Source organism: Propithecus coquereli, unplaced genomic scaffold (genome assembly GCF_000956105.1).
Source record: "Propithecus coquereli isolate 6110/MARCELLA unplaced genomic scaffold, Pcoq_1.0 Scaffold59, whole genome shotgun sequence".
NCBI lineage: Eukaryota > Metazoa > Chordata > Mammalia > Primates > Indriidae > Propithecus > Propithecus coquereli.
In genome coordinates, this window is record NW_012151840.1 from 3,491,559 (window position 1) to 3,501,501 (window position 9,943).

Consider the following 9,943-nt stretch of genomic DNA (forward strand, 5'->3'; position numbering starts at 1 on the left):
AAGGTAATTATAATTACAATTGGCATAAATAGGTGTGGGAAAAATAAATGTCTTTCGGTAAGCATTTAATTCAAGCAGCAAGAACACAAGATGTGATCATCCTAGAGAGCAGCCTACCAACCTTGTGTGGGGTAAGTCTTCACAAGAATCAGTGTGTTCAACAGAGAGTGGAAAGTAACTTAATCTGGCAAATCAGTTAATTGTAGGTTGGCTAGAAGAATTTCTGTGGCATACAGTCAAGTCTTACCTTTTCTTATTTCAGCATACTTGCCTTTTTATTTGCCTCCTTCTTTAGACAACTTTTCATTTTCTTTTTTTTTTTTTTTTTTTTGAGACAGAGTCTCACTCTGTCGCCCTGGGTAGAGTGCAGTGGTGTCATCATAGCTCACAGCAACCTCAAACTCAAGCAATCCTGCTTCAGCCTCCCTACTAGCTAGGAATACAGAGGGTGCCACCATGCCCGGCTAATTTTTCTATTTTTAGTAGAGACGGGGGTCTCACTCTTGCTCAGGCTGGTCTAGAACTCCTGCTCTTAAGCCATCCTCCAGCCTCGGACTCCCAGAGTGCAGGATTACAGGTATGAGTCACCACGGCCCGGGTGACAGCTTTTCATTTTCTATTCTTAGTCTGAGTGACTTAGAAAGTTAATATGGCATTAAGACTCATGATCACTTTTTAATGCTAACTGAAATTATGATTTGTGATTAGGAAAGCATTTTTTTAAATCTTCGTAAAAAATTTTAAAAGAAACTTATAAGAAGGAAGCTTTTAACAGAGAAGATGGCTTTGAGGATTTTGCATATGGAAATTTTGCTTTTTTTCCTTCTTCTTTTAGAAAGTGGCAGCAGCATTGATACGTCTGCTTGTTTTGGAGAATATATTTCTTATACCATCCCATGATATTTATCTCTTAGTAGGAGCATATATTAAATACCAAGTTGCAAAAATGGTTCAAGGAAGAATGACGGGTAAGGTGATTTTTCTTTTCCTATGACTAAAATTACCCAAAACTTTGTGTTGACAAGAAGATAAGCAACTCCACGTTACATATGAAAAATACTAGCAATAAACTCATATAGTATTACCCTACAAATGTCTTCATCATCATGGGAAAGAAATTAGGAGCAGATCCTACTCTTATTTTAGGCCTGCTTCTTGATCTTCCTCTTATAATCCAACAATATATCATTATCCACTGGAATGGCAGCTGTCATTACATTTATGTATCTTTCATGTGTTACAGAGGTGAAATTTCCCCTGGAACATTATACACTGGAATTGCAAGACCACAGAGTTGCACTTAATGGGATTCCTTCTGGGAAAGTGGCTTTACTGGATGAGAAAACAGCCACAGTGACTGCCTTCCAACTGGGCCAAGCTAATCTTGTCTTTGTCCATAAAAGTATCCTTTTCTTCAAGTTTTAGCTGCCAATCTACACTTCCCTGAGCATGCTAGACCTGTTCCTTGGTAAAATAGTTTATTAAGAGTGATTATAATGCTACTAAGGTGTTTTCCTATAGGTTTTATATTTAATAGAGAACTATAAATTATTGTAATAATTTCTAACAAAGGGTAGGTAGAGAAAAGAAGAGTAGTTGGAACTTGGGATCTGTTGACTTCTATGCTTAATTGCAACCTCAATCAAATTGTTATTAGGTGACTGGGGAAAATGGAGTTTGAGGGATATGTGTGAATTTTATTTAATTTGTTCTTTGCTATTTTCACATGATAAGTGAGAAAAGATGATATTGTCTGCAGTAGATGTTTAATATTTTTTTAAAATTGAGTTGAGAGTAATTTTTTAAAATTCACTAAACCTGCTCTGTAAGGATTGAACACAGAGAGGTATATAGAGCTCTGTTATAATCAATGAAAACAAAACAGAATGAAGATTTAAATTCTCAGGAAGTTGAAACATGATTTGTACTCCATTTCTCCGTGTTTGATTTGGAAATATTTCCTATTTTTAAATATTTGAATCTGAAAGAAATTAATTCATTCAGCAAATATTTACGATATTCCTATTATAGGCTTCAACATATTTCTAAGCATTGGGTATACTAACTGCTATTTTACCCAGCATAGTTAGGGAAGTTCTCCCTGATAAGGTAACATTGGAGCAATGAGTCATGCAGATATTTGGGTGAAAGAGCTCCAGGAAAAGGAAAGAGCAATTGTAAAGGTTCTGACGCAGGAACGTATTTAGCATGATTAAAGAAGAGCAAGGAAGACAGCCAGTGCAGTGAATCTGGAGAAAGTGGTAGAAGAGGTAATAGAGTAGAGGAGGGGCAGATTATGTAGGTCCTACTAGGCTTACTCTGAATAAAAATCTGTCAGGCTTGAAAGATACAGTATTTCTTCTAGAATAGAGTTAGTAAGCTATTTATATTATTTGTCTAACACGTATTTAGGAGATATATTGATCAAAGTTATTAATATTTGTTCTTTAGTTACTTTAAGGTACCTAGGACATTTGTCAACAAATCCAACAGTACCTACAAAATAAAGTTATTCAATATTTATTGAGACCTAACTGTGTGTCAGGCACTTCCCTGAATTCCCCAGGCAGACTTAAATGATTTTTTTTTCATATTCTCAGTTCATATTGTTATTTCTTCCAAAGTAGCAAATATTAAAATATATTTTATTTGTCTATTTATGTATATTTCTTGAGGACATGGTTGGTGACTATTCATAATTTGTCCCAGCACCTGGCATGGGGTGGCTGGTGGTACTGTTCATGGAGATGGGGAATATAAGAGAAGGAGCAGTTCTAAGGGAAAAGATAACAAGTTCAATTTTCACATTAACTTGAAGTACCTGTGGGACACAAATCCAAGCAAAATTTTCCATTATGCCTCTAGAGGAGAAAGATTGAGAGTGAAGATAAATATTTGAAAGTTATCAGTTTATAGATAGGTGATAGCTGAAGCTGTTGTAGATAAAATCACCTAGGGACAGTATACAGAGTGAGAAGAAAAGTTGGCCAAAGACAGTACTGTGTCATGCTAGCTTCTAAGGTTCATATGGAAGAAAAGGAACTCTAAAGGAGATCCAGAAAGAATGCTTAAAAAGTAGTAGGAAAACCAGAGAGTAGAGTTTCCTGGTAACCAAATGAGGAATTTATGAAGAGGAGAATGTACTCAGGTGAGATCTGGCAGGGATGTCAAGGTAAGATAAACACTGAAAGGCTGTAGTAACTAGAAGGTCTTGGGTCACTTTGTCAGTAAAACAGCTTGGCCTTGAAAAGACTTTTTTTTTTAAGATAGGAGAAACGTGAACATGTCTGTAAGTTAAACAGAGAAAGATGGCAGAGATTTGGGAGAAAAGAGAGCCAGCTGAGGAAGCAAGTTTTCTGAGAGGCAAGAGAAAAATGAGATGCGGAACACGAGTGGAAATATTAGATCAAAGGAAGGATATCTTATTCTGATATGGGAGGAATGAATTGGTTTAGAGACCTGTTTAGAGGTTTCCTCATCTGAAAAATGAAGGAAATGTTGTATTTCTGCGTTTCCTTCTAGCTCTTTTTTTTCCCCCCCAGAGACAGGGTCTTGCTTTGTCACCCAGGCTGGAGTGCAGTGGCAAAATCATAACTCACCGTAACCTTAAACTCCTGGGCTCAAGTGATCTTCCCACCTCAACCTCCTGAGTAGCTAGGACTATAAGCGCATGCCACCATGTCTGGCTAATTTTTTAAAAATTTTTTGTAGAGACAGGGTCTCACTTTGTTGCCCTCATCCTGCCTCAATCCTCCTGTGTCAGACTCCCAAAGTGTTGGCATTACAGGCATGAGCCACAGCACCTGGTGCCTTCTAGCTCTTATATTTTATGAATATTATATTGAAGCACATATCAGAACCTAACCTAGTCTGGCACAGAGTTGCCTATACACTCTTTAGAAGATTTACTTTAGTGAATAGATAAAAGTAATCTTTAATTAGTATATTAATTATATGTATATGAGTAGCTCATTTGGAGTATGTGAGGCAGCTTTAAAAGTTTGATCCCCCAAGCAGATTAAATATTATTTTATTTCCATTATCTCTACAGATAATGTAGTGATAAATTATAGTCTGATTCATGACTGAATTAATACAACTTCTAAATTAGTATATTTTGAATTAATGAGTGTTTTCTGTTTAGTCGTCTCAGTTACATTTTTCTCAGAGCAAAAGTAATTTCTTCTTAGCTTTCAGATGCGGTATCTTTTTGAGAGGAAAGCATATTCCTGATTAGATTCTATACAGACCAATATTGGAATAAATTTATATTTCTGCTAGAATTTAATTGAAATGATAGTGGGTAGTATGATATATAAATGACCCAGAAGTATCTTTGGTGGCAAACAGAAAACATTTTGATATTAAAGATTTGCTGCAGATAGTAGAAAATCAACTAGTGATTTTGGAACTGTCTGTGGAGTCCTGGGCATGTTGGCAGATGGCAAATCATGCCCCTTCCTCCCCCTCCATCATTACTCTTCATCCCATTAGCCAGAATGTCTCTTCCTCCCGAATGGCGCCACTTCGTCCTGCTCTCCATATTGGACTCCTGTGTAAGAATATTTGGAGAAAGGGATCTGCAGCTAAATGAATGTTAAAATCACAGAGCATGATCTTTTTTCTCCCATTCCACTTACTCAAATTTGAAATTCAAGAATACCTGACTCATGTGATGACTAAAAGTCCCTCAGACTTTTTGTAGAAGTGTACACATTTAAGTTTTGGCTTTCCAAAGGATAATAAAGAAAAGATTTTGTTTGTGGGTTTGTTATTTTTTTCTTTGGTACCCCACCTTTTTCTTTTCACTCAACTATGGCTCTCATGGTTTCCTTAAGCAAAAATTAAGATGTCCATATGCGATCTGTATCTGGACTCCCAAATTGCACCATATATGTCGTAGAGCCTGGATTTTTAGGTATTTTTAGATAATGGTTTTCAGAAAGTTGTATAGTTCAAACAATTTCACTAAAATGAGTGCATTAAAAACTAGAGTGTTTCTTAATTAACTAATTTCAAATTCAGCCTGACTTTGACATGCTTTCTCACATTGTTCTGGGTAAATTATGCTATCTGCAAGAGTGAAACATCTTGAAACGGATTGTGAAAAAATATGAAAAATCCATGTAATACAGTCTTTAGAGTTAGGAAAAGAGACTTTATACAAGGAAAAAGGAATTTTAATTTCCTTAAACCATATGAAACAATGAATCTGACTGAAAGAAATGGAAATATTGCCTCACACATTAGGAAAGAGCCAACATTGTGGTTTGTTCTTGTCTACAGAAATAAATGATAGTATTTCTTTATACCTGAGATGAGCTAAGTTAAACCAGGATTTTTCAAACCCTAAATTATTATACAATTTGAGAGAAGGAATGAAGATATCTGCTTTGGAAACCATCTCCATCTATTAGCAAATTTTTTTTTTTTTGAGACAGAGTCTCACTCTGTCGCCCAGGCTAGAGTGCCATGGCGTCAGCCTAGCTCACAGCAACCTTAAACTCCTGGGCTCAAGAGATCCTCTTGCCTCAGCTTTCCTAGTAGCTGGAACTACAGGCGCACACCACCATACCCAGCTAATTTTTACCATTTTTAGTAGAAACAGAGTCTCACTCTTGCTCAGGCTTGTGTTGAACTTCTGAGCTCAAGCGATCCTCCTGCATCGGCCTCCCAGAGTGCTAGGATTACAGGCATGAGCCAACGCGCCCAGCCTGAGTAGCTTTTTAAAGTTTGTATTTTTTAATTCATTGTAGAAAAATGTTGGGCTCTTCTAATATTTTTGTTTCTTGATTTGTATATAGGTTTTACTGTCCAACCTGGAGACCGATGGAGTCTAGAGGTGGGACAGGTGTATGTCATTACAGTAGAAGTCTTTGATAAAAGCAGCACAAAGGTCTACATTTCAGATGTGAGTCTCTCTTTTGTATTTTTCTAATCCCCTTGTCCAGATAACTCCTTGAGTGGGCCATCTTTATGGCTAGAAAGCCCTCTTTCTTCTTTTGCTTCCAGACTTTTACCTTTGGAAATGCAAGTTACTAGTTTTTTATTGTTATTAAATAGTTTTTGTTCATGAAGAATTCTAAACCAGAAGTAAAAGATATAATTTGGTCAGAATTATACAAAGGAGTTGAAGAGAGTACCAGTGATAACACTTTGGAGGGGATCCTCATTCTACAACTTCACTTTAGAGATGGTTACCACAGTTTTGTAGTGGTGAGAGTAGTAGTATGAGTATCAGATGTGAAGGGTTGTACTCACTCTCTAGGATCCTTTTTTTCCAGGATCAATTTATGGAATGGTACAAATTATACTAAAATTTACATAAGCTATGACTTTCTATTCCTGATGCTTGCCATTAATGGATCTTTCAAAAACTAGTACCATTTAAAAATTATATCTTCCCTACTTAGAATTTCCACAAAGGACAGCAAAGCTTTTTTTTTTTAATTTTTTTTTTTTTATCCCCTGAATGCATAGCCACAGTTTTATGTATGCTTTAGGATTAAAATGGCTTTAGGGAAAGAACATGTCTTCCAGTTTGTATTGCTGTTGTGCTGATTTTCAGAATCTCAGGATTTCATACGACTTTCAAAAGGATTACTTTGAAGAGCAACTAACTACTGCGAATGGATCTTACCATGTAGTAAAAGCCCTGAAAGATGGTGTTGTGGTGATAAATGCATCCCTGACTTCCATCATTTATCAGGTAGGAATTAAAAGAACGATCATTGTATCCTAAGAACACCAAAGAGGCTTGGCTGACTTTTTTTGTTTTTGTTTTTTAATAAATATCTTATTTATTAGGCCGGGCGCGGTGGCTCACGCCTGTAATCCTAGCTCTCTGGGAGGCCGAGGCGGGTGGATTGTTTGAGCTCAGGAGTTCGAAACCAGCCTGAGCAAGAGCGAGACCCCGTCTCTACTAAAATTAGAAAGAAATTAATTGGACAACTAAAAATATGTAGAAAAAATTAGCCGGGCATGGTGGCGCATGCCTGTAGTCCCAGCTACTCGAGAGGCTGAGGCAGGAGGATCGCTTGAGCCCAGGAGTTTGAGGTTGCTGTGAGCTAGGATGACGCCACGGCACTCTAGCCCGGGTAACACAGTGAGACTCTGTCTCATAAAAAAAAAAAAAAAAAAGAAGAAGAAGAATAAATATCTTATTTATTTATTTTTTAGAGATGGGGGTTTCACTATGTCACCCAGGCTGATCTTGAACTCCTGGCCTCAAGTAATACTCCTACCTCAGCTTCCCAAAGTGCTGGGATTAAAGGCATGAGCCACCAAGCCCAGCTTTGGCTGGCTTGATTTGCAAGCAGATATATGGCATATACCACTTGTATCTTTTACAAAAATAAAAAGGGTACTGATAAATAATGCACTCAGTAGTTTATACCTCTACAAATTTTCTGTTCCAATCTTGGCTATTGTACATATAATATCTGCATTTGTAGTCATTGTGTATATATCGTTTGGGGTTCCTTTAAAAATTATTTCATATGCATATTTCCATGTGTCATCAGATCCACATAGGGTACTTTTTATTCTAAAGATCTAAAAAGTCAATATGCCATTTTGTTTACCCATGCCCCCAACATTGAACTTTTGCATTATTTCTAGTTTTTTGCTATTGTAAATGGCATACATTTCTTTCCTTTTGGTTAATTTCCATATTTTGTAATACCAGAAATGGAATTAGTTACTGGATAAGGTGGTAAGGAGTGAATCTGTTTCTAATGTCTCCAAAATGTATAAGCGTCTTGATTTTTAATAGCTTGCCAAACCTGCTTCCCTCTCCCAAACCTACTTTTTCTCCAATGCTCCTTTCACGCAGTTATTTAAGACAAAATCCCGAGAGTCACCCTTGACTCTGCCTTCTCCCTTAGCTTTTATCTTCAATACATTATTAAGTACTATGTTAATTCTTCTAAATGTCTCTCAAATCCATTCATTTCTTACTATTTCCACTGCTGTCTTTCACCTAGACTTCCAAGTGGCTTCCTAACTGGTATTCCTAACTCCAGTCTTGTCCCTAGGTAGAATGATATTCCAAAAATTACAAAAATGATGATGTGTTTGTTTACCTTTTAAAATTCCTTTGATGGCTACTGATTTTAAGGCAGAGTTTAAACTTCTTAACATGGTTTTATAGGACCCTCTATGAGAGAGATCACAAACTGGTAGCCTACAAACTATCTCGGTTTATAGTCTTGCTTTTTATTTTGGCAAGTAAATTTATTTTTAATTGGGAAATTTCAAATAAAACCTAAGATTTCTGATCTTCTACAAAAGTATGAAGATCTGACAAAGATCAGCCAGAACAGATAGTGGCCATACCATTTAGACTGTACTTTTCAGTCTGCTGTAGTTCATACTATTCCCTTTTGTCTTATATCCAGCTTAATAAACCCAGTTTATAGTCTCTTCTGGGCACTTGTAGGCATTTGAGTCTATAGCTCTACCTGAATGATTGGCCCCTGACAAATTCTGCAGCCTCAGGCCTTGGCACTTTTCCTCTCTTGTACTTCAACCATGCTAAACTTTCAGTTCCTAGAAAATGCTTTGCTCTTTCCGCCTCTAAGTTTTATTTTTTGTTTGTTTTGTTTTTATTAACAAATGCAGTTCCTTTTGTCTACAACATTTTCTCCCTACTCAATGTACAGGTCCATAATATTCATCATGTTAATATTTGCTTCTATGACTATGTCTAATTTGTTCACAGCTGTTTCTTTAACATTTAATAGAGTAACTGACATATAGTTGGTACAAATAAATATTTGTTAAATGAACATATGATATTTGGATTAGTTGTGGTCAGGTATGAATCTACAGTCATTATTATTATTATTATTATTTTTGAGACAGTGTCTTGCTCTATTGCCTGAGCTATAGTGTAGTGATGTCAGCCTAGCTCACTGCAGCCTCAAACTCCTGGGCTCAAGCGATCCTCTTGCTTCAGCCTCTAGAGTAGCTGGGACTACAGGTGCGCACCCCCGTGCCCAGCTAATTTTTTTTTTCTTTTTGGTAGAGATGGAGTATCACTATTGCCCAGGCTGGTCTTGAACTCCTGGGCTCAAGCAATCCTCCCACCTCAGCCTCCTAAAGTGCTAGCATTATAGGCATGAGCCACTGCACTTAGCCTTTCTATATATTTTTTGGCAAGGAACCTTGCCAAACTCACTTAATAATTCTAAAACTCACTTAATAATTCTAATAATTTATCTGTAGAGTCATTTGGATTTTCTATCATATAGTCTACAACTATTGACAGTTTTGCTTCTTTCTTTCCAATCCTAACCCAATACCTACCTCTTTTTCCAGTCCTGATACCTTTGATTTTTTTTCTGGCCTTATTCACAGTCTCTAATACATTGCAAATAGAAATGGTAATGGTGGACATTTTTGTCTTGTTTTTGATCTCAAAAAGGAAGCTTTTACCATTTCTCTTAAGTATGATATTTGCTTAGGTTTTTTTTTTAGATACGCTCTATCAAATTATTTAAATTTTCTTCTCTTCTTAGATTCCTATATTCTAGATGATGGATGTTGTGTTTTATCATATATTTTTATGCATCTATTAAGATGATTCTGTGATTTTTTTCCCCCTTTTTCTGCTATTGTGGTAAATTGCAGTGATTGGTTTTTGATGTTAAACCAATTTTACATTACTAGTTTAAACACAATTTAGTATTTATGTATTACTTCTGAATATTGCTCATTTCTGTTTGCTAATATTTTGTTCAGAATTTTTTGCATTCCATAATGATTAACGATGTTGAGTATCTTTTTTTTTTTTTTTTTTTTATGTGTATATCTTCAGAGAAATGTCTCTTCAAGTCTCTGCCTGTTTTTAATTTGAAAAAAATGCACAAGAAAGCCATTTTATCATAGTTTGCTGCTGAGAAAACTGGAGCTCAAAGATTTTGAGTTTTTTTTTTTTTTT

At 36.1% G+C, this 9,943-nt stretch overlaps 1 protein-coding gene across 1 annotated transcript in view; it reads left to right on the forward strand.

Moving 5' to 3' along the window:
* The window catches only part of NUP210L (nucleoporin 210kDa-like), a 135,334-nt gene that overhangs the window by 12,055 nt on the left and 113,336 nt on the right, over nucleotides 1-9,943 (forward strand). The window contains exons 6-10 of the mRNA XM_012658497.1: nucleotides 836-968; nucleotides 1,244-1,402; nucleotides 4,850-4,918; nucleotides 5,805-5,911; nucleotides 6,569-6,709. Of these exons, the coding sequence (XP_012513951.1) occupies nucleotides 836-968; nucleotides 1,244-1,402; nucleotides 4,850-4,918; nucleotides 5,805-5,911; nucleotides 6,569-6,709 (609 nt within the window). The remainder of the gene's footprint in view (nucleotides 1-835; nucleotides 969-1,243; nucleotides 1,403-4,849; nucleotides 4,919-5,804; nucleotides 5,912-6,568; nucleotides 6,710-9,943) is intronic.